The 25,486-nt window shown below is 36.6% G+C and overlaps 2 protein-coding genes across 5 annotated transcripts; one reads left to right on the plus strand and one right to left on the minus strand.

The window, feature by feature from the left end:
* LOC136780038 (apoptosis-resistant E3 ubiquitin protein ligase 1) lies at positions 1-24,474 on the minus strand. 4 transcript variants are annotated; one of them, XM_066738069.1, is made up of 17 exons: positions 20,795-20,922; positions 19,839-20,230; positions 10,117-10,384; positions 6,790-6,946; positions 6,460-6,665; positions 5,947-6,146; positions 5,608-5,845; positions 5,035-5,204; positions 4,713-4,893; positions 4,390-4,601; positions 4,039-4,305; positions 3,888-3,963; positions 3,533-3,822; positions 3,325-3,450; positions 3,069-3,257; positions 2,729-2,991; positions 1-2,638 (listed from the first exon to the last, which is right to left on the minus strand). In XM_066738069.1, the coding sequence occupies exons 3-17, from the start codon at positions 10,226-10,228 to the stop codon at positions 2,536-2,538; spliced, it is 2,790 nt and encodes a 929-aa protein (XP_066594166.1). In that variant the 5' UTR covers positions 10,229-10,384; positions 19,839-20,230; positions 20,795-20,922; the 3' UTR covers positions 1-2,535. The 4 variants fall into 4 exon arrangements, with proteins under 4 accessions (XP_066594166.1, XP_066594167.1, XP_066594165.1 ...); XM_066738070.1 differs by having other exon boundaries at positions 20,809-20,870; XM_066738068.1 differs by lacking the exons at positions 10,117-10,384; positions 19,839-20,230; positions 20,795-20,922 and adding exons at positions 23,860-24,068; positions 24,208-24,474.
* LOC136780019 (leucine-rich repeat and transmembrane domain-containing protein 2-like) lies at positions 7,513-9,954 on the plus strand. The gene is made up of 3 exons (XM_066738047.1): positions 7,513-7,614; positions 7,682-8,166; positions 9,398-9,954. The coding sequence occupies exons 1-3, from the start codon at positions 7,521-7,523 to the stop codon at positions 9,734-9,736; spliced, it is 918 nt and encodes a 305-aa protein (XP_066594144.1). The 5' UTR covers positions 7,513-7,520; the 3' UTR covers positions 9,737-9,954.
* Positions 24,475-25,486: the final 1,012 nt, after the last annotated feature.

The raw sequence follows: 25,486 nt of genomic DNA on the forward strand, positions 1-25,486 counted from the left end.
TTATGATTTTTCTCTTTTTAATCTCTAATAGCCTTTTTTTTTACATTTTTGCGTAGCTTGTTAGAAGTATGCAAGATGAACTTGCCACCAGCATTACTCCCGACATAATCCGAATACTGTAAGAAATACCATAAGAATAGTTTTAAGATATTCATCAACAGGATTCTACTTTGCAGAACTATAATGATAACTTTCAGAAAAAATAATACTTATCGACGATCATCGATCAATGTTGGATACCAGGAATAATGCTCGTGATACAATATTTTGTCAAACGCACGATTACATTCGTTTATTAATAATAATACTAAGCAATCACTTGTTTCTTAGGGTGTTCGACACGAATACGCAGTGCCAGATCACATTTTTATATTATTTGTTAGTTAAGTACAATCGATACTTGCCAAATATATTGCAAAGTTAAACACGATTCGATGGTAGTTTGTACTTCTTGAAAAGAAAATTATTAAAAAAATTTGGAGCAAAATTCGATTCTGATCTAGTACAAGAGATTTTTAAAAAATCTCATGAAACCCAGCAATTAGTTGGCAAGAATCGATGGTTTAACTCTTTCAGGGGCACGTGTTTCTAATCGGTAAATGTTAAAGGTCATAGGTCATGTAATAATTTTGGGTTTCGCTGATCACGATTTTGTTAGAATTAGTCCATTTTAAATAGCACGTACAATATGGCGATTATATAATTTGTTTTTAATAATTTCTCTAAAATTATTTTTGGCAGCTGATATTATTATACTGGTGAACGTCGATTATGCTTCCGAAAGACTGACGATCGACGAGTCGTTTTATTTAATAGCCTGGGTCTGTTTGTTTTTATAAAATGCTGTTACGCTTTTTACACTTCGTGTACATTTTACAGTGTTAAATTATACAACAAAGATAAACACAGATATATTAAAATTGTAGAAGATGTAGGGGATGAAGATAAAACGAACAAACGTAAGATACCGCTTTTTCTAATCCTTGGTGCAAAATCAACGCGACCATTTAATTGTAATAAAAGTAACATTTTTCTGAGAAGATTTTGAAAACAATAAAAAATTAATTCCTAGAAGAAAATAAAACCCCCCCCGTAATTTCCAATTTTTAACAAATTTTTTGTTTTCTATGAAAAAAAATGTAAAATAATGAAAAGCTTCGAATTTTTTTGCAAAACTTAATGTGTTTAACATTTTTAAAAAAATATGTAATTTTACTATGTATGTAGAAAGTATGTATAAGAGTTAAAAATTTTAACTTATCATGATAAGGAGAATGATTTATTTATTTATAGAACGAGTTCTTTTTGTTTTTACTTGTTTACGAGAAACACTTTCATCAAGTAACATAATTCTGTGCAAAACTGGATTATCAACTTATGCCTTAGAGTTTTAAAAATAGACCATGTGCAAAATTACTGCAAAAATTTATTTGTAGTGGGGAAAAACTTAAAAGGAAATAGTGAGGAGATATAAGTTTGTTTGCCCCTGAAAGAATTAAGAGATTTAAACCTTTAGTCGCAGCCATAAGCTAGATTTATCAAATGAGAGACGACTCTAAAAAAATTTAAATTAGCAAAATTCATACGAAAGAGTACCTAATCTCGTTTTCATCCCGCTCAACGGGTTCCCGAGTAAAAGTAACATCTGTATCTTTAACGACATAATGGAATTTTACACGTACGCACTAATTAACAAATACTTCTTAGAGAAACTAATTAATCGTACAGTCTACGAATTCTGTTTTAGCTCGATCGCACCGGAACCAAAGATTTAGGATGACAAATGACTGATAAATGTGAAAACATAAATATTTATCCAACTAATAAATGTATTGTTGAGTCTGTAATGCAATTTTGCCAAACATTGAATAAATTTATCGCAGACTGAATATCTACTATTTACTGCATAATATAATACTAAACTATTCACTTAATCATCGAAAGGGATTTGTACAAATGACTTTACAATTTGCTACGAATAATCAATGCTACGAAGATTCCGAGTTTCGGGATAAGAATACAGTGCTCATAGAAAGTTTTGCATTTACAAGTGTCTGGGTGTGATGTTTGGTTAATATTACAAGTACAGTATATCACTTTAATGACGAATTGGAAAAATTCCGAAATGCCGAATCTTAAAAACGATTTCATCAGATTGAAGATTCAGTCAAGCTTACTAGTAATAATTTCGATTAGGCAAGGAGCGTTGTTAATTATATTATGCAACTTAGAGGATGTTGAGGTAGAGTTGCTTTCCTATTCGATTTGTAAAAAATTTCGATAGAAGTTAGTTAAAGGGATCTCCCTCACACATTTCTTCTTCGCGGTAGATTAAAGCACCGAAAGTATACTCTTAATAATCTAAGCAATACTCAACAACATTTCTCATCAGATTTTGGAACTTGAGTAAACGGAAAATCTTACTAGGAAAGAAACTTAAGGATATGTGTGTAAGTAAATTACTTTTATGGGCGTCATAACGACTGATTAAGAGTGTGTTAGACTAGAAGATTTCATATTATTGGTGATTTGTTTTTAGATCATGCCAAAACCTTCAGTTCCTTCACTGATGGCCAATAACAGAGCCCTTTCAAAGTGGTCATAGCATTCGTAATCAGGAAGACACAGCTGGTTGAAGCTGAAAGTTAAAATTTTAAGATTTCATTATTTCTGATAAATGATTAATCGAAACGAAATTTATAAAATAAGGTAATGATTTTTCTTGTACCAGGTATGCGCAGTTGGTAGATTAGCAAAGGTGGGTGCTGCTGTGATTTGAAATCGAGGACTTAATTGTTGAAATCCACCAGGTGGCAATTGCGAGCAGCCTGTGGTAAATTGTAGCAACCTCGCCATTTCCTCCTGCGTAAAATTACTTACGGCTGTCCAGAACCAGTCCAGGACGCGGAGGAATTCGGGAGAGCTTCCGTTTGCAATGTGATGGGCACGCAAATCAGCTACGCTATATTCCCCAGTTCCACAAAGCAACAACTGTAATCATATGTTTATATTTATTATATTGTCCAATTAATGATTTCACTGTATTTTTAAGCTAAAATAATTTATACCTCCAATTCATTTTCATCAAATATTCCTAATAGATTATCTGGAATGAGTTCATTAAGACCACGAAGGAAATGATCGACTTCGTTTCGAATAGAACTAGCAAGACGATGCTGAGCAAGTGCATCCAAATATCTCAACTTAGTTTCATTAGTAACGCGAATCTTACTACCTCCGGGAATCAATTCTGCTACCTATAATTAATTAACTGTTATAAACTTATTTGGAAATTTTATGCAAGACAAAAATAAAGATTCTGACCTTCAACAGTTGACCTTCCTTGTCGTACTCTTCTTCAACGAAGCACAATTCCATTTCTTCAACGTCGTTCTCCAAAATGTATTTCACCTTGCTCAGGTAAAGGTCAGGATCATCTTGCTCAAAATACTACAAACAGGAAAAATCAATGTTAAACATTTATGGGAGGATAATTTAAGAAACGTTAAATTTGTATTGATAAGTTTGATACCTTATAATGTACCCGCAGACCAATGATTTGTGCGAGGAATGATCTGGTAAATCTGGCACGTACGAGCTGACGATAGGAGCCTCCGAGAGCGGATTCGTACAGGCATTTGCCTACTATTCGACCAGCAAATTCGTAATGCTTTAATTTTAAATGCGGAGGCCTTTTGTTATTGGGATGCACTAGTGCTTGTTGGGATTCTCCAAATGAAGCAAATAATCCGTTACCAGGATCGAACAGAGCTGCGCAAATTAACTCGAACCACTCGCGACGAACACCACCCCAATCCAGTCCTGAATAAATTTAGAAAATGTTGAAGAGTTCGCTTTAAAATATCAAGACCTATACAAAATTATACCTTGCTCTCCTTGGAATGTGATTTCAAAATTTCTGCACCAATCACTAACTGAAAATCCTTTAGTTGCCTTCATCGACTGCAACCAATTACTCTCATTATTTACAATGTTTAATTTAATTGATTAATAATCCAATGAATGATCTTTTATTACCGATTCCAAAAGTTTCTCACGCTGAATCTTCATGGACAATTTTTCATGATAATGTTTCTGATGGTGCTTACGAACTTCGTGATAGAAGAAATCCTGCTTATCAGCAAAAGTTTCGCTTCCACCAATGTTTTTCAGTAGGAACAAAGTGAACGTAGCAGCAATTATGTTTCTGTATAAGGAAATCAGCTCGACTGGTGGTTGACAGCCATCGTCTATTGAAAACGAGTCGTAGCCATCGTTTTGATTGTTGGAGCTGTCAAAGTGGAACTGAAAGTAATATTGAAATGGTATTTATGCATTCGAAAAGTTGTAAACTGGTTAAACTTTCGTGTCATTAAATCTGAGCAGTACCTTGGTCGATGGACAAAGTCTAAAAGTAACTAATCTCTTAGGTATAAACTTTAGAAGGTACTCTTTAATTGTTAATTGTTTTGGCGAGATGAAACAAAACACTTTCTTGGGCTTGGAGAACCTTTCACCCTGCATGCCCAGAAGTTTCGCCACGTAACAAATATCAGGATCCTTCGACGCCACGTTATTGTGCACCATTCTAGCAACAGCACCTTAAAAAATGCATTTTTAACAATAATATTCTAGGACAGATTAAAATAGAATAAAACGAAGAATGACAAATTGTGAAAAGCATGATGTAATCAGGCGCCATAATTATTTACCTTCAAGGACAATTATGTCAAAGTCTCCATTGTGCAGTTGTAGGCCAGCAAGGCTAACCGTGGCATGGTAACAACCACCCTTGGGAAAGCTGACCTTCAAGCGAATTCGTTGGTTTGGAGAATCATATTCAAGCTGTATGCTACAGTCTACAGTAGTGTCTTTATCTACTGATCTACCAATCTATAAAAAGCAAAAGAAACAAATTTGAATTTTCCATTATTATCAAATAAGAATGAATTATTCACAATAGAAATTTGAAAATGAGAATTTTATGGTAAAGGGAAGAAAATCGATATGAGAATGAATAAATGGGAGTCTTGCCTGAGTAATATCGACGTGATATCCTTCTGTGGGCTTGTCCTTGGGCCCGAAAACGCATAGATTGTCGTATTCATCGCGAGGCTCTATTGTCATCGAATGCGCTATTCCAGCCGTACAGACCACGGTTGAGCTTTGTCGTACAAAGACAGTTTTATTGGGATCAGGAGGCCCTGGAACGAATCAGCACATTATTATTATTCCAGTGGATTTCAGCTATCCGCCAGAGCTATTTCGGTCTCTCCAATGAAACATTAAAATCTCGCTGCGCTTATTCATTCAGCATCAAAGATTCATCCTGATGAATTAGGAGTTGAGAGGAGTCTGAATTAAAATCCGGTGGTTCGTGAAACTTTCATTTCTAATTAAAGGCAACTTATATCATTGTAATTGTTGCATTACTCGAGGAATGGAGAAATATTTATATTTTAAGAGTGTCTGATGGGTGAGAAGGTAATGTGGATGATAAGGGAGTATGGCAGGTGTAGCAATGGTGAGATGGGAAGTGGTGTAAAAGTTGCATGGAGATATTATTATTTAAGGTGAAGCTTTCTAAGAAGTAAGGAGAGAACTTACCAGGTAGAAAGTTTTTAAGGAAAGGGCTGCCGTGAACGTGACAGGAGCCTATAAGCACCGCTATGCGATATTGGCCAGCGTGTCTCACTGTAAACTTAACAACTGCTGTGTTTGCTGCCAATGGATCGGTGCCTCCTAATTCTATCAAAGTAGCCACTCTCCTAGTTCCCTCGCTAACTTCCACAATCAGATTATCCTTGTCACAGATAGGATAGGGCTGCCCATTGCGTTGATAAAACTGAACAAAAGAATCTCAGTCAATTGCTTGACAAATTTTCTCCCACTCTCCCCCTTCAAGAATGTTTTACAAATTCTGAAAATAGGGCATGTTTAGCTTACTTTAACAGTGAACGTCATCGTTTCTCCTACTAACTGAGGCTCCTCCCATTCGAAGTGAACTCTACAATTCCTCGGCAACAGATATTTGCCTGTCACGTACTGCAGAAGGGAATGTTTTGCTTCAGGCGCCAATGCTGGCTGCGTCATAGCAGCCAGGGTGACCAGCCCTGCTACCGATACAGAAACCACCAGCATCCCACCTAAAATTCAAATATATATTTCAATAAAACTCTTCCTCAAATCAAGTGACATCTATTTAAATCCAATTAAAGCTTCATCTCCTTTCAATCACTTCATTTTTTGTTTTCATAATAAAATCGTTCTATATTTTCCAACACTTGGCAAACCGAGACCATTTGGAATGAGGACAGCGTTGTCAAATGAACATAAATCTCTTGAATGATTCAAGGGTGCTTCCAGAAGTGAAACTATATTGCGTTATGATTATTTTAAAATGTTCTCTAGTGAACTTTAAAATTAATTATAATCAGTATAAAGAAAATGTTAATTTACCCCAAGTCCATGCATCTTGGTGCTGGCTATTTTTAACTACAGCAGACCACAGATCAGCTTTGAGGGTCTCGAGGACTTCCTTGGAAGTAGGCAAAGTCTGCCTGGCTTGGATCCACCTGGGCAGGTCCTTGCCAAGGGCCGAACCAGCAGCCTTGTCTTCCACCCAGTAGACATCTTCCAGAGACATCACATCCATTTGCAGCAATCTGATGAGAGAATTAGATATTATTATTATATTTTATTATACTAATTAGATTCAAAGTAATTCCAACTGTGATCCCTAGAGTTATCACATTCCTCTATCTACGTTTACATTCTAGAATAACTCACTTTTGATAATAGTTTTGCAGGCCATGATCAGTCAGCCACTGGCGTAGCACCAGTCTCTTCTGCAGCATCCTCGCCGCATTTTGCAGCCTCTCCTCATCCTGGGCTGGTAATTCCGGCAATGCGTCCACTTCACCACAACTAGCCAAACTCGAGATTCCTGGAACCAAAGGAGACTATTTATTTCAGACTCACCCCACTCGAATAAATATACAGTATTCATCCACAAATGTTAATATTAGCCCTTCTAAAATGGCTCCCATAATCTCTCGTATTTATGCTGAAACCTTTCAAAATCACCATACATTACTTTGCTATTCCATTGCAGGATAATTTGGAGCTTTGTTCCTCAAGTTACTCTTTTAACTCGAATCATCAATCGAAATACAATATTTAACGGGTTAACGAGGAAGAAAGAGATAAGAAGAAATCAGATGCGACAAATTGTTGAGTGATGCTGGACAATCTCATTATGGATACCGTGAACATTGCAATAATAGTGAAGTGAGAATGTGTGGTTCTGTATAGGTATCAGAAAAATACAACTGAAAATTCATAAAAGATAGACTGTACTGATTATATCTATATGCATACTACACATTCCAACTTCATTATCATTGTGTTGGTGTGCACGTTCTCCATACGGAAACCAGGAATCGAGGAGATAATTTCAGCATCCGGCGATAATATTCCTATATGAAATCCAGTGTCCCAGTGTCGTTACAGCAAGGAAGATGCAACGTTTTGTGATCTTTCTTATTTTATTTCTCACAAACTACGTGAGTTTCGTACATCCAGCCTGTACCCATTCATTGACCACTAATGCAGGTAATACTTCTTGCAATCTTGAACATGGAGACCAGTGACGTATACAATTCAATTTTTTAACTTTCAGATACCAGTAGTTCGGTGAGATGCAACAACGTCACACTGAGTTTCTTAGTAAACGAGGCTTCGCAAGCGGCCGAATCAATTTTGGTATTTAAGTCGTTGATCCCGAACATCGAGGACCATTCGTTCAGAAAATTCTCGCAGAAACTAATGACTTTGAGCATAAACGACTGCGGATTGATGGACGCAGGGCCTATGGCCTTCTCTGGTTTGGTAAATCTGAAGAAACTGAGTTTATCCAATAATCTTCTGACTCGCTTGAAAAGCGATTGGTTTCTTGGTCTTTCGTCCTTGGAGCAACTGGACGTAACCTTTAACCTTATAAAGGATGTGGATCCTCTGGCCTTTGGCAATCTGAGATCCCTCAGGAGACTGGACCTCAGTGAAAATCGTATAACTTGCATCCAACCGGATCATCTCTTGCCAATGGCCTCTGTCGAGAAGTTCAGGTTCTCCCACAATCCATTCGACTTGAAGTGCAGATTCGAAGTAAGTTGAAGGCATGAGATCCATAAATGGACCATGTCATTTAAAAAATGTATTGATAAGCTATATATAATTGAATATTTGAAGCGCTTAAGAGGAAATAGTCCAGATTGTATAATTCAAATATCATGAGGAATTTGTACAACGAGGTCATCTGGAAACAGGATACGAATAAAAATTAATTAACGAGAATAACAATTAATTTCACAGTGCACAGTTAGAAAACTGAAAATTACAGCTTGATAAAACCCAAGTAGTAGTTATCTCGAGACATTGAAATTATAGTACAGCGACCTCGTTTTTCATGAGATTCCTCCAGATTTTTGGCAAGGATCTCGGTGACTCCGAGGGTCACAGGATTCGATTCGAGTTATATTCAGTTTCTCGTGTTTTTTTTTTTATTACGATCGCGACGAGTTCGGAGTTGCTTTTGTTTGTGGATTCGAAAGTTTTGGTTCGAAAGGAGGGGTAGTTTTTCTGTAGGTAGAAAATCTGGCGACCTTGACTAGGAGATTGTCCTTGAAGTATTAGTCGGATCGAAGTTGCGCGACTGCCAATATTTTTTCGCACTCGGCGAAGCCAAGAAGCTTTTCCAATTGGTTTTCAGTAGCTGCCAACGGCATCTCACCTTACGTCTATTGAGTATCCGAGCATATTTGCCCTTGACACCGGTTCCAGCTTCTCGACCGATTTTCTTACAACGCTCTCTCTCTCTTTTGTTGTCTATCCTCCTTTGACTTTTTTTTTTCACTGTATCGCATAAAACATTATTTCTCCCCCCTCCTCTAATTTTCAATCGATCATCCCTTCCTTTCCCAAAACATTAAATATTCTAAATCAATAAAATCTGTTTTTCTACTTCCTTCCTCTTTCCTGATCGATGTCTCACCTTACCTAACATATTTGACCTTGAATGTGCTTTCAACCCCTTTTGACAATTTTTTCCTCTCTCTCTTTCTCTATCACTTTATATATAATCCATCTTTAAAAATTACTATTGCCTTTGATCTTAAATCCTATTAAAATCCTTTCAAAAATCTCCCCCTTTTATTAATTTTAAATTACTCAATCGCTCCTCCTCATCCAGCACATAAAACATTACAGATGAATGAATTGTTAATTTCATTTCTCATTTATTTCCTATTTAATCTTGGCTTTTCTTACTCCTCTTAATGGTCGCAAGACAATTTGAGAAACTGGCCATGTTGAAATAAATGTTTTTCAACGTTCGTAGCTGATGCTGTATCTGCACGACCACGGTATAAAGTACGACAACGCTCAATATGAGGATGAGAATTGGCTGGACGGCTTGCTTTGGCGATGCAATCCTGCGGAAGCTACCGAGTCATCCTCGGAATCCATCAAGGAGTGCGTTTTGCTGAATTTATTTGTTCAATTACGAAGCAGCTTCGTCTCAAATCCTTCTCCAGCTCTGCCCCAGCAATGCACGAGCGCCATGGATAGCTTTACTCGATGTTTAGCCACCCCTACTCCTGATGGACGACCAATAACCAACGGTAATGTTGTGAAAAAACTCTTGCTCAACTTGAACGAGGCTAAATCTACTGTTTGACTTTATCCATTCGTATTATATAATAAAATTCCACTCCCATTTGGCAAATACCTTACTACACGATTTGTGAAACGATTATAACTGGATTGTTTTATTCTAAAAACTTAAAAGTACTTAACTTATTTCATTTACAAAAATAATTCTATTTGAGTTTTAACGTTGGAGAGAGGAGTATTAATAAAAAAATTATACAGAAGTAAAAAATATACGTTTTTGTAGAGAGATATTAAAATGGATATTTTTCATTAACCTAATAGCAATAAATGGTTTTCAATAAAAAAAATGATACGTTTGCAATGGAGGATTTATCGCGATTGATATTTCGTATAGAGTTTTTATTGAAAAAATTTAATATTGCAAGGTGAAAAATCAAGGCTTACCGGAAGCAGCACTGCCACTGGGCCGCAAGGACATACCAATCGAGGAAATTTCATCGGCAAAGATGTCTTTGTCTCGATGTCCAGCTCGAGGCCCTAAAGCTTTGTCCGGCATAATTTCTTCGTCTTATCTTCTTTCGGTCAAATTTCACTTATACTACCAATTCTTCCTCTTATATCACAAAGCAACGATTCTCTTCATCGCTCCAGTCTATTTGTTCCTCGTTTACACCACTTTACAACACCAAATAACCATACTAACGATGAAAACCTAAAGAAAATTCTTATTTTCATCCTCCAATCCTATAAACTTTCAATAATTTTTTGCTGACATTTTTTCTCCATTTTATAAGTATACAAATTTCCAATGAGATTGCTGTATGATAAATTCATGAAGAATTCAAGTGAATTCTTCAGGTACATCATACGATTTGGTACGATCAGCTTTTAGTAATCTATGAGAGTTGCAACGAATCTCGTAGAGAAGATTTTTAGTCATGTAGAAAACTCGTGTTTTTCACCTGAATTTGTATGATTGGAGAAACTTACCAAAGAATATAACATATAGAGTTTGAAGAGACGAGGGATTAGCTGGATAAAGGCAGCTAATAGGCGTGTACCTTTTATTAATGCACAAAGGTATTAGACTTAAAAAAGGCAAAGGGGAATCTACGAAGAAAAGTAGTCGAGTGTAAATCAGGAATTCACCACGAATGCTTAATGGCCTGACAAAATATCTTTTGAGAAGAATAAGTTCTCTTCGGAACCAGCAGTGAGACGTGGAATTGTTAAATTTAGAATGTGGATGATAAATATTGGAATGAGATTGTAAATAAAAAATCAATATAGGGTAAAAATGAAAGAAATTTTCGAGATAAAAGAAACGTCCTCGGCATGTACTCAACAACGTCCAGCATGTGACAGAAGTACTTAGAATATTCTTAGTATCAACCGAGAATTTTCATATTATTAGGGTCGAATGGTGAGAAATCGAGTGTATTTGCAACCCCAGTTGGACCTCTGACCTTTTCATCTGGTTATCCTTCAGTGACATTATTTCGTACTAACGATCCTTTCAGTGTTAAGGGAGGATAGGAGTGGGGATCTCTAGAGGGTGGGGATTAAACGGGGCCATATGTATGTCACACACACTTATGATTATGCATGAGAGGCTCGCTGCTGTGTTGCAAAGGAAGGCCAAATCGATCTTCCCTTTTCCACCTCTAACTCCCCCCACTCCTTTTCTTTTAAACATTTCCAGTTCATTCCACAAACTCAAACAACGTTCTAATAACAATTTTCAGTCATTATTTCAATCTTTCTGTGCAATTTGTAATTTTTACTGAGAAAAAAAAGTACTCTACCCTCACTCTCCTATTTATGCATTTAAATGGCATCCCACAGGAAGCTGGCATTTCACGAATCAATTTTTCGACGTTGATATTTTTATTTTAAACGATAAATAATAATAATAATAAAATACTAAACTCTCTCACACACACACACAACTCACTCGGTAATTATTGCAGGATTTAATGCGACAGTCGAGGTGAAATTGTGGAATAAAACTAAGCGTTATTTCTGATGGTCGTGTATCATAATATTTGTTGGGTCTCGCGTAACTCGTGCATATTCATGAAGCGTAGGAGCAGAAGGAGGATGGGGAGGTGGTGGGTTGCAGGAAGGTAGGCCAAATCGATTCTGCTTTCCTACGTTTAGTACGCGATACGCGGGGCCGCGAAAATTTTGTTTTCCACTCTGAAAGAGAGAATAAAAAAGTACTGGTTGAATAAACATTGAAATTTAACGTAAAGAGGGGTTGAAAATTTGAAAAAAAAAATTCACGTATCCTTGTTTTATTTATAATTTAGTTGAAGGGATGAAAGAAGGGTTGGATAAAGAGTGAGAGGGGGGGGGTGTATGTTAATAGGAGACAAAAAATTAAATAAAGGCAAATGACAAATATTTTTAAAAATAAATAATCAGTACTACACACTGCACGAAATTCTGAATAGAACCTAATGAGACGCTTTTCGCGACATTTACAAATTCAGGTCAATTCAGGTGGAGCTCGTTCATCGTGCAAAAATTCCCTCTCGTGAACGCGATAACGACCAGTCGTGACGGAAGTAGGTACGTGTCGTTAAATCCCTCTTCAAAACGTCATAATTTGCTCCCTTATCGTCGCTCATGATTCTCCATCGTCTGTAAAAACATCTTGGCAAGGCAAATTTTCAGACTTCTAACGAATTCAAATTTTCTTATAATGGAATAGGTAAAGCCTAAAGAAATTTTTACAAGGATATAGTATGGTATGGGAAGTTGAATCAGAACTATCGTGCTACTGTGCAGTGTATAAATTTATTAGAAAAAGTATAGTTGAAATAATTTTTTACCTACAGAACTCGAAGAACGAAACATACACATGTGTGTACCACTAAAATGAACTATATAGAGCATGTACGTATAATTCTGGTTATTTTCTTTACTATTTAAAAGATATCAATTTTTTGTATAAATGCTTTTGTTGAAGCACCTTTCGATTTGAATGAAGAAAAAATATAAAAAATTAATATCTCTTGTTTTTACACACGTAACAAGAGTTTTACGTTCATGATCTGGGTCACTTTAAATGGTACATCCTGTATAAGGTCATAAAAAAAACAATAATAAGTTATTTGATTCAAACAATTTACGCGTAGTGAATTCTTACTCGCGCAAAAATATAAAATTATAGTACCTGTATATAATAAGAGAAGAAATATAATGGAGAAAACTTCCTTCATAGCATCCTGCATTGAAAAAATATATTTATCAACGGTACCGGGAGAATTCTTTGTTCAATAATTGCATGGCATGTCGAAAAAATGCCACTTCCGGTTCAAGCGGAAGTACGATTGACGAAATGATTTCAACGTTCTTTCACCTTTTAATATCTGGCCGTGAAAAGTATCTAAGAAATAAGAAGAACAAGTAACGATGAAGTAATAATGGGTAGAAAACGCCAAGATCCGGTTTTATCTCGGTGTGAATTTTTATTCCAGCCATTTCTTTACCATCGAAAGGTACAAATCGCCATTTCATTCCCATGAATTATTAATGTTAAGGATTTTATAAGCTGCCTGAGATTTTATTGTAATTCCTACGGCAACGGCACGTACTACAAAGTTGTACAGCTGCAGCTGTCTGAATTAATTAAGAGCTTCATTCATATCGGCCAAGTTTCCGGCTGAAATCTCATTTGTAAGTTTCCTCGTGCACCGGTTCGTCATGCGAAACTCGATAATATAGCTTAGAACCGTAAAAAAGTCCTACCATTCATTTATTCATCTGAATTTTTTCTTACTATCTTTCTTTTAATTAATTTTACTATTATTTTTCGAAATTCTCAGAACGAGCTTGAAGTAAATCCTTAATTTAAATATATATAAATATAGAAGACACGAAGATTGCTGAGAAGGAGAGAGATCAGATAAATATCTAGTTAATTAAACAGATGTGTGTTGTAAATGAAAGGGAGAATAATAAAGCATATATATATATATATATATATATATTAAAAAATAAGATAAGGCGTGCTGAAATAAGAAAAACTAGACAATTAATTTGATTAATTAAGGAGACGCGTGGCTACAGGGAGGGGAAAGGGATAAAAGACAATTTTAAGATAAATATACATTTCTCTTGGCAAAATAAGACTAGGTTTGCATGAAAGAATACAACTTTGAAGATCGTTCTAGTTAATTAAAAAGACGCATAGTAAGACCGTGATAAGTGAACTAACTCAATTAGGAATTTTTCACTCTTCAGCGTCCAATTAAAGCTGTTCCGTCAAGGTAGGCTAAAGTTCTACGAGAAATGCTCTTTCGCCCACTCCTCCTTTGTGAGTTTTCCAAACAAACGATTATTCAATTTGAGAGAGCCCGGACGGTGGAATAACGCAATTCTACCAATAATCCTGTCAAAGACGCAGAAACTGTTATATTTCTATCTGCTGCGTATAGGGGAGATATTTGAAGAGAGATGCACTTTGGAAAGGGAACAACTGAGGAAGAAAATTCAGTAAAAAGGAATAAAATCTTAAATACCAATAAGACCATTAATTTTCGAAAAAATATCACATCGTGAAAATGAATAATTATTGTAGAATTACCGGAATATCCCTTTTAAAAAGAATATTTAATTTTGATATTATTTTATTTGCAACACTACCATTTTTGGTTTAATTAAATGAACGGTTCGTTTATCCTCATTTTTTAACTAGACGCATTTTTGTTATTTAATTTATATTGTTTCATTTATTTGTAATTGATCCTTTTTTATATTATTCAGAGCTTTCTGGCAGTCGAAAAATAATTGGGAATACGGAATATTATTTGCTTAAAAAGTAAATATTGAATGTATTCTGATACAAAACAAAAATTCTGTAAACATTGACAGTAGCGAAAGCATTAGGGCAGTAAAAAAAGATAAATAAGAAGAAACATGAGTGGCACGAAACTTTAGAGGTATTTAGAGAAGAGAGTAAACAATGCGAATGTCAATAAAAGGATTATAGTGTGCTAATGAGCATAGAACGTTTTAAGGTAGATTTTGTGGAAATTCGACGGATTCATGGCACGTGGTGAGTGGTTAACAGCCTCGCAATAATGTAGAACTGTTTACAAATGGGCAAATGGAGCGCTTAGAAGTTTAAAAGACCAAAAAGATGTAAATATTGAAAACAGCGAGAGCATCAGGCCATAAAAAAGGTAAATAAAGAGCAGAGACAAGAATGGCACGAAAGATGAAGGGAATTTGAAGGAGAGGGTAAACAATGTGGATGTAAACAAAGGGTTTATAGTGTGCAAATGAGCATAGAACGTTCGGAGGTTAATCCTGTTGGAGTTTGATGGATCCATGGCGAGTGGTGATTGGTTGGATGCGTTGTGACAAGATTGAGCCGTTTAGAAATGGTCAAATCCGAACTTAGGAGTTTGAAAGGGGGCTTTAGGAGGGGGGGGGGGGGGGGAATGTCGGAGGGATCGCTGATCAGATCGTAGTCGAGCAGAACGTGGAGTGGAAAGCATTGGAGTGGTTCGTTGGCTAGGCGAAATGGCACGAATGCTCGTAAACCATGGTCATTTATATAGACCTTGATTACACAGCACAGAGAATTTCAAATTAAATCCGATCCGAATGCTTAACCCCACCACTACGTCCACTTTACCGATCTCCTTTCGCGAACTCCATACCCCCTTATTCCACTTTGCTAATTCGTCTGCTAAACGCCCTCTGAACCGTTCCTACGTCTTTCCCCAGTTCCGTTCGCCAGTTGTGAAATTCCTTGACTCTTATTCGTCTACAAATGTCCTAGCGTTTTCAATGCTGGTTAATCCTTTATTGATAGCGAGAATTTTTAAGGACAAGCAAAATTCGAGTTGGATAGTCAAGAAAAGAAGCATTTAACATGAAAAATCCATGGATAGTGAAATGTTGGTAGTAGCGTTACTACGTAGAAACCTACAGAAGGGTTAAGGCCGCGAGTAAATATCAATTTTTCCTTGCACGAAGGTAGTCACGCATCTGGTCAGTTTTACAGTTCCTGGAAATCAATCGTATCCGCTACGTTTAATTCTCAATCAAATTTTTCGTTCAATACTTTTTCTTCCTTTATGGTCTTCGACTCTTTTACATGTTTCAATACGTATATTATTTATTCGTATTCATTTTAGCTCAAATTTTTGACACACACAAGCATACACACCTTTACTTTCTTTCTTTTCGTGCAATACCTCCCCCTCATTTGGCATTTAATCCTTAAAAACTATTCAGCAGTTATATTCTTTGTACTAATTTTAGCATTAATTTTCTAAATCTCCACATCTTTCTACCCCGTTGCTACTTTTTTTTCTATACGTTCAACACTTTTCCCTCTCTCTCGACCTTCAACCCTTATCTAACTTTTCAATAATTACATTTGTCAAGAAATTACATTCTGACATAAATTTTCCAAACTCCTAAACTTTCTATAACCTTTCTCCTCATTTCCTCTCTCTCTCTCTCTCTCTCTCTCTATCTATTTTTTTTATTTCTTCGTCTTGCCCATCTGCGTTTCTAGATGTCCGACCATTATAAATTTTTCAATACCCCCGTTCCCTATAAAATTACATTCCAACCGAATTTTTCCACCCCAGTCTCTCTATTCCTCTCTTCTTTCAACTTTCTTCTCCATTTTGCCATTCTCTACCTTTTCTCCGAATAAAACTCTTTTGATACGAATCTGACCGAGTTTTTCTTGTAACGACGTATAAATTAACAGGAGAGTTGTGGTGTTGGTGTATAATCAGTGTTGAATATATATACACATCACGGTAAGTTTTATTTTTAGGACGGGGGAGTGCAAATAATTGCCCGTATCGTCATGCAACCACGACCGATGAATTATTTATCGACGAGCCTGCACTATTTTCGTCCAAAAACTTATTGCATAAACACGGCAATTCTGTTGACGTCACATTGAAAAGCCAAAAAATTAGAGAATAAAAATTGGAGCGTAAAAATTTTAAATTTATTGTTGGATAAAGAGAGAGTGTGTTTTTCACTTATCAGAAGGGGAAAATGGCGAGAGATAAGAGAAAAGTAAGCGGCCAAGCAGGTGATTATATGTACCGCAATGCCGAGTTTCGGTAAAATCGATTTGGGCTTTATACCAGGCTAATTCGTAAAATACGTCTCCTCGCAAGAAACTCGTGGAAGGAGAGCTGCTTTCGAGTTACTGGACAGCTCGAGTGGCTCACAGTGTTTTTTGTACTGCAATAAAAATGCGGGAGATCTTGACGACAGAAATTCCAAAACAATGTCGTTCTGAGAATCGTTCTATAGCCTACTGATTGCTAGCTATAATCCTATTTACTCAACTTTTCGCAACAAAGTTTTTGTACACTTGAATGCGAAGCTTTTCTACTTAGATAGAAATAATTGTTAGAATATTATTACAATTTTTTTTCTAATATTTAAAATACAAAATTTATTCATTACATTCCTCAAATGAAAATTAATATTTTCATTTTAAATTGTTGCAAATGGTGAAGTATTTAAAAAAAAGGGCTTCTTTTGCTATAATTATTTACCTTTACTACTTAGCGCAAGCTCTTCCGAGTTTCCTGATGACACAGGATTATAATCCCCCCACAACTCTCTTATACGACCATAGTTTTTATTTCGATACTTTATCGTTTATTCTGTTTATTTCAATATTATTTCGAAGATAAATTTAATACAATTACTCCTTCAAAATCAATAACATTTCTTCTGATGAAACTTTAAAGATAAATTTCCCAAATTAAAAGGAATTCTTTGTTAGAAAACTTTGAGAATGGAACAATGGCATAGAAGCGAGGGGCTTGAAAACATGTTTGGTTTTGTTGGCGGAATTCAACAAGCGGGCTCCGCATTGCAGGAGAGGTGCTCGGATATCCTGCAGCTAGGACATTGCCTTAATCCTACACCTCCTCGAGAATGCAGGAGTGAGAAAGCTCGAAATTCAAATTTTATTCTCATCGTTTCCAAATTGACTTCGTCATTACTCCTCGACAGTGTCAGATTTTCCTCTTTCTTTTCAACAAAATTAACCGAGACGCCATATATATTTCCCTGGTGGAAATTTTATTGACCGGAAGTAGTTTGCAAGGCTATGGATACATGAATTTTGCGATAAAAGCTCCAGTGAATAAGTGAAAATGGAAAAGAGACATTATGCAGGGAAAGAGCCATAAGAGTTGGGTAGAAAATTAGAACGTAAGTTGGGTGAAGGAAAGAATGCGAGTAACGAAAGAGAGAGAGAGAGAGAGAGAGAGAGTTGGTCATTGAGGTAAAGATGGAGAAAAACTTAATAAGGGAGATAAAGGAGAGAAGAGACTAGAGTGAGAAATGATGGAAAAGGTGGGAAAGTGGTAGGGATGAAAAATGCGACGGGACGAGAAAAACGGGTTGGGGTCGATAAATCCGCGTTAAACTTAATGGAAAACCTCGTAAGGGAAATCGAAGAGACTTCAGGAAACTCCGGTTGAAACAGGACTTTAAATCCTCGGCTATCCTCGGCCAAGAGTTTCAGCCTGAATTCTTTTATCGCGTTTTTTGAAACTTCCTTTCTTGTTTACGCGAAACCGCGAGTATATCCTTCGAATAAATCCTTTGGATACCTAACAAAGGATATTTCACCTGTGAAGCGTCTTTTCCAAATCCTGACCTACTATTTATTTATGTGAGAGGTATTCAACAAAACCCAAGAGCTTGGAGAAAGAGACTTAAGAAAATGTTTATCTTCTTAATTATTGGGGAGATGTAGTTTTTTTTATAGAACGTTATTCAAAGTTCTGTCCTATTTGCTTTCTAAGAGAGACTTTGTGCAAAAATAAATATCCCTTAAATTTTTGCACCAGACAATTGAAATTTTACGCTCCAACTCTGAGAAGTGTTAATTGCGTCACTTGAACAGAGAAGGTGGACTAATTTGAACCGTTGCTTTAATTGAACTACTGATGTAACTTCACCGGTATAATATTTCTGTAGTTTTAAACACAGCTGAAATGTGTAATGCATAATTATATAGTAGCTCGCTGTTTCGGTTGTTTCGTCAAATATTGTTTACTTGTTTTGAATAAATAGAATTTATTGTTTGTCAAATGAATAATGTAATTTTTAATAAAGTGTAAATAAGAAGTTCTATTGTTTCGAATTAAGGTTACAAGATTTTTATTATTGCAGCTTCAGAAAGCAAATTTACCGAACTGGGAATAAGACTTTCAAAGCCTGGTTCGTCAGGTTCTCAAAACAAACAAATAGTTTAAAAAGTTGTTACGATATATGCTCTCTTGATACAAAATCAGGGCAAGCAAGAAGAAAAGTAATTAAATAAAATCGATTTTATTCGATTTTCTTTAATAAATGAATACAAAAAAATATATAAAGAATAGATGATGTAGCAATCAAATAGGATACATGCTCCTACTAACAATATTGATCCTTAAAAAACAATATTGATCCTTAAAAAACAATATTGTATCAATTTTGCTTCTTATCATTGATGATCTATTTTAGGATGCAGTTATTTTAAATTAGGAGGTCGATTTCTTTAATTGTCAAAAAACATGCAATATTTTTAAATAAATTTATTTCTTTCTAATTTTAATTAGAACGATCAATAATCCCTAAAAAGATCTCATTTGAATGAATCTTCTTTGTGTCGATATTCTATAAATTGCTTAAGGGTTCTAATTACGACTACTCTTCTTTATTTAGTATTATATCCTATATATTAGTATAAATTTTTCATAAAGGTACCAATTGAAAAAGCGACAGCTTTTGAACGAAAAATATAGGGATGATAATAACACAGCTCACAATTTAGAATCACGGAGCGTAAAGTACATACACGGGGCCCTTTTATCGATCCTTGGTTACACGTAAAAGGCTATAAATTTCATTGCAAACAGATTCGATTATATCGCGTCGCAGCTTTCACCACCCGTAAATAACCCCGTCCTTTGTACGCCTTCAAAAAACGATCTTAATTTTCAACAATTACATATATGAGATCATTTCAAATAAAGAAACCGTATTAGATAATGCATTGTCAATTTTTTATAGAGAAAAATAAAGAAACGTACGTGCATAGAAATTGTATTATTTTCAATTGGAGAATGGAGAAAAAATATCAGCTGATCATGGCATGTTGAACTTACGGTTGAATTTTCTTGAAGAATCGAAAGAAAAATAGGACGTGGAGGAAAATTCAGCAGTTTACATAAAGGTCTACTAGTAGACTTGCAAACTAGTGATTGGATTCGTAGGGATTTGAAAAAATTATGTGGATTCTGGCTTTGGATTAGGTTTGTCAAAGATGGCAATTCGTTGTTGATGTCTGCTGGGAAATTTTGCTGACGACTGATTTCTGAGTTTTTATCGTTTCAGGCCGCTGCTTTTGGCACGCGACAAAGCGCACCTTGCCCGAGCGCATGCTTGTCCCCCAAAACGATCCTGGGGCTACTTGCAATGATCTTTCTGAAGCACGTGTCCAGTTTCACAGCGAACAAAATATTTTTTCACTTTTTTCTCTGCCAAACTACGAAATTTACTGAAAAGAGGAAGAGAAAACTAGATACAGGGTGTTTCTGGCAAAAATTCACTTTCAAAGGATTATTATAGGGGCTGGAAAGATGGAAAGCACAGCTAAAGAGAAAGGAAAAAAGGTCATGTAGAAAAAGAAAGGTTTTAAGAAAAGAAAAAGCAAAATATAGAGTAATTTTGACCAAATATCATTTTTGAAGAATTGATATAAGGGTTGCAAAGATGGACAAGATACCTGAAGAGAAAGAAATAAAAAGGTCACGTAGAAGAAGAATGTTTTCCAGAAAAATAGAGAAAGAGCAAGATGCAATGTGATTTTGATCAAATCTCACTTTTGAAGAACTGATATAAGGGTTGTAAAGATGGGATGGATAGCTAAACAGAAAAAAGAGAGGGTCGTATAGAATAAAACATAGAAAAGAGGAAGAAACAAGGATTACAGTGTTTTCAGCAAACTATCAGTTAGGAGGGACGTTTATAGTGAACGAGGAGGATTCATAAAAGAACTAAAACGGAAAAAGGAACATGGGAGGAGAGAGTTGGAGAAAGAGCACGTTTTTGAAAGAATCACCATAGTACGCGCACCAGAGTGTTTCCTATCCGTTCGCGCCAAGCCACGCCAGACTACTAGCAGCAGTACTAGCCAGCCTTCGTCCCGTGTATATCGCTGGCGTGAGCCGAGCTATGCTTCGTTTTAGCTCTGCTCCACTGCATGCGAACTGAATACGCGCGCAGACCCCACCAACCAGCCCAAACCAACCCCTTACTACTTCTCCCCACCACCCCTTCCTACGTTCACCTCCCGACATCTACCCCCTCCCTTTAAGCCCCCTTGTCCCACGATGCCTTTTCACTTTGCGGTTCGCCTCCCTCCACCCCTCTCACCACCCCCATCTTAAAAGTCCAACCATACCTGCTTTATCCCCTGATAGCACATTTTCTCAATTTTCCTCTCTAAGCTCGTCTTCTTCTCCCTAAAACTCCAACGTCAACGCTGCCTTGCAGCTGCGCCACTCCCAATCATCATTCTTTCCTCGTCAACCTAAGCATCTCATCGATGCCTGTGACATTCGCCAGTCCTTTAGATTTCCACCAACGTCGATATTCCAGAAACAGCCGACTCCGCTAAATTTGCAGTAAAATAAATTCTGCTTTTAAATTGATAACTTTTATTCTACGATTGAATTTGATGTTTTCATTTCTCAATTATTATAAAAAGATTAAAGTTTATTGATACATGTAGAATTCTCAACTGAGGTTATTTGGAATTATACACCATTAAGAGAGACACGATAGTTCTTTGACAGTGAGTAATTTAGGACTTTGAATGTCATGAAGGTTTATAGCGAGTGGAGTTTTTAGGAAAAATGTGTATTTAGCGGTATTTAGGTGTTAAAAAAGAAAAATTGTCTCTCTTTGCGTTATATAATAGAATTTTATTCTTGACTGCAAGATCAGATGAATATAAATAAGGTTGAATGTTGTTGTCCCTGTGTGCAGATGAGCGATGGGTTATCGACTGAACCGACCATATCGAAGCCGAGCCCGCACAGCCAAAGATACGATTTAACCCAGAAAAAAATCAATATTACGAGCCGCATTGTCGCTAATAGCAGCTGATCTGTTGGTTGGATTAATCGTTTCGGGAGGCGAGGAGCGAGGAGCTTAATGTCTGGTCGTTTCCTAGAGCTTGCAGTAGTTCCCCCATTAGCTAAGGTTAATGGGGATATTTATTATTTACACCTTTCCCTATAACCCCTCGCGCCTTTTCAAAACGCAAAGATTCCCTTGAAATAGAGCCGGGTGACCGCTAAAAGCTTATCTTTCATCGTTCTTATAGCTTGCTAACGAGAAAAAGCCAAAAATGTTTCTTTAGTGATCGAAAAACAAAGGCACGACGCTTTAGTACTGACAAACACTAGAGAGTTGTGAGAACAAGAGTCTTTGTTCCGAGAAAAAATAAAAAAACCATTAGTATTTTATATAGAAAACGCGAATGGAGAGTTGTTAGTAAACAAAGGATTATGGAGACATAATTAAGCTTGAGAAATGAAGATAAGAAATATTTAGTGGTCATTTTTAAAGCTTCAGATATATGTCCCAGGCAGATAAAGTATAGCGATGCTGTAGAGTTGAGGCTACGCGCAAGCAAAAGTTCCATTTCACCAGTGATAGTGGTCGAGAAAAAGTCAAAATAGTGAAAAAGCACCTCTGTGATTCAAGAACAAAGACACGGGCTTCACTGTTGACAAAACACGAGAGAATTGTAAGAAAACGAGTGTCCGTTCCGGGAAAAAACATTGGAGAAAACAAAAGAAATGGTGTTTCCAAACAATGGATTCAGAGAAATAAGTAAGCTTGAAAAACGAAGGGAAAAAAATTTCGTGGAAATTTGTGTATTTTTGGAGATATTTGGTTGGTTATCCCCACCAGGTAAAGTGCAGTGATGCCGCAGCTGAGACCGCGAGGAGGCAAAGGTCCATTCTAACAGGGATATCAGCGGGTATCACGTATTTGCGCAAGCGCCTGGATATCTCGTAAGCCCAATAACCCTGACGTGGACCAAGATACCGGGACACCAATACCAATGCCCTTCCACGTTCTCAATTTATCTGCAGACTTCCCTCTCCTCCGGAAGTAACAATGCATACGCATCAATGATTTTCCAATCTATTGTCTCTTTCATCTCTTATTCTCTCCAAATAATCCATTATCCTTTTGCTTTGTCTTCAGCATAACTTCCATCCGTATTTCAATGATCCCATTAAGCACGAATACCAGCGAATAAACTCATTTTACGTTCCAATATTGTCTCTTTTATTCTCAAAATCATCAAGAATTTATGTACCTATAGATTTCAGGCTGCAATATTCGAATTTTTTTCTCTTGCTATTGAACGCATACAGATGGATTCACACATAGCGATGCATTAAACATCGCTTTCCATTTATCAAAATGGTGCAATGCACATTCAAATCGTATTGAATCGAACCGATATATAGGAATAAAATGGCGACTTTTGACGCGAGCATTACTTCCTGTAAAGTTCAGTTTAAGATTGATAATTTTCTCGACTGTTTATTATGGTTAAAACGGTAATTCAATTGTTCAATTATTAGGACAATCTTAAGTATGATGAGAGATAAGGACGTGTGCATCGAAGTAACAGATAGTTGCTCGTTGGTTGGTCGATAGCAGCTCGGGGAATTGACCGTTTGCCAAATACGCAGTCCCTGGACCATAATCCTGGCCAATATCTTAATTCCATTAATAATAATGATAATTATAGTTACCGATTATCAGCCATATAATTTTCAATTGTTTTCATTCAAAATATTTCAATACAAACCCGTCAGGTAATTACATTAGTTTTGCAATTAGCTAATAACAATTTATAGTTTTCTAGTAAACGTAGGGGTATTACCTGTAATTATTATGAGACTGAAAAAAGCGCACATGGTAGTGGAGAATTCTCGAGGATTTCTTTATATAGCAATGCGATGATTTATCACAAAAGTTAATAGATGGGTGTAAAAACTCTCAGGATTCTTACGGCATTCAGGAAGTGCAATTGGTTGAAAAATCTTTATAATATTATGGGCAATATTATGAATAGGATATTAGTGTTAAACTGACCTTTCCTCCTGAACAGAGATTGGTATTGTGAGAGGCCGATTTCGCTGAGCCATTGATCGGCTTCGGTGAGGTCCCCGTTGCTTCCATTTCCAGCGGCAAGCATCAAAAGTTTGCCCAGTGATAGAATCATGGAAAGAGCAAGGAAAACTCCCGACAACACAGTCGACCATCGTGCCATCGCACGAGCTGTTCATCTTGAAAATCGACAACTGTGAAGAAAAAGAATTCTTGGATTGTTAACTCGAAAGCGGTGAAGATTTCTCAAATTTCGAGGTTATGTCGCGGTATTGTTTGTAAACAAGCTAATGACAATTTGTAGGTTAAACGAAGTCGTGCTAGTAGGCTTACCGCATATTCGTATAATTCCTCGTTTCACTGACTACGATTGATTAAACTTTTCTCTCACAGCTTTACGGCATTGAAACGCGTATGCCAAACAGAACACGCAGAAACTACGCGGATAGTGACAGCCACGGTCCCTATACAGTCATTGACGAACTCATCAGTTTATCCCTTCCTCCAGTGCTCTAGCTTACCGACTTTAAAATCTGTTGGAAATTTCGACTAAAAACTTGTTTTATTGTTGAAAACTGGTCAAAGTTTATTTTTTCGACAATTTATAACACAAACAAAGTCATAAACAAATTCTTTCTCCTTCCGCAATTACTAGTGCAGAAATAGAGTTTACCTTTCGTCGGTAAAAATGTTAATTTCTACTTTACGTTCCGCGCTTTACTGAAACTTATCACGCTTACGTTAATTAATGGCAAGTTGTTAAAGGAAATAAAGTTAATTAACAGGAAGTTTATTTGAGAAATGACGTTCAGCGAGTTACTACTTTTATTTGAACTTTTGAAAGTCGGAGGTGTAATTCGAGTAAGCAGGAACGATTAGATGGAGAATTTCTTGCGAATCTTCGAGAAAGATGAGCTGGCGAATAGATGGATCGTTGTGTTGCTTTAAAACGACTGAGTTCTTGCAGGAGAGGAGGCGTAAAAGTCGATAGCCCCCCGTGGAGTGAGAAGCGAGAGCTGCCTGCTTAGAGATCGGCCTGCATTCATTGGTTAGGCAGTTACGGCCGATTGCAACTTGACAAGAAAAAACCTATTTGCCGCATTGACTGTTCAGCCTTTCTACCTCGTCTAACACACATTTTCCAGCAACGAATTTCTACCGTTAGAGAACATTCAGCTCCTCCCCCGAAAAAAGTGCCTTTTCTCGATCTTGGCATCCACTACGATCCTTCGTCCGTTTTCACAAACCAAAAATGATCCGAGTATAGAATTACCCGAGCAAATCCATCTAAACACGAATCTGCAAAAAATACCACGAGTAAGAAGATCTATACAGATAACCTGAAACGAGTAAAGTCAACTTCTCCCCTTGCCGCCATAAATCTGAAATTTGTGTCACTGAAAGTAGAGGACAGTGAGGGGAAGGGGCGATATAGAAAACGAGCGAGATTCTTGCGAAGAAACCATCGACACGCGAATACGTAATCAGCAACTTTTGATGGAAATGCAAACAGCGCGACAGGTGCTATATTTGGTATCGAGATAGCGGTTGGCTCGAGTGGAAATTCACTTAAGAAGGATGCGTGCTTCTGATGTTGGTTGAGATTGGACCG

This window comes from Prorops nasuta, unplaced genomic scaffold (genome assembly GCF_024137725.1).
Source record: "Prorops nasuta isolate Cenicafe-Biocafe unplaced genomic scaffold, Cenicafe_Pnas_1.2 PNAS00018, whole genome shotgun sequence".
NCBI lineage: Eukaryota > Metazoa > Arthropoda > Insecta > Hymenoptera > Bethylidae > Prorops > Prorops nasuta.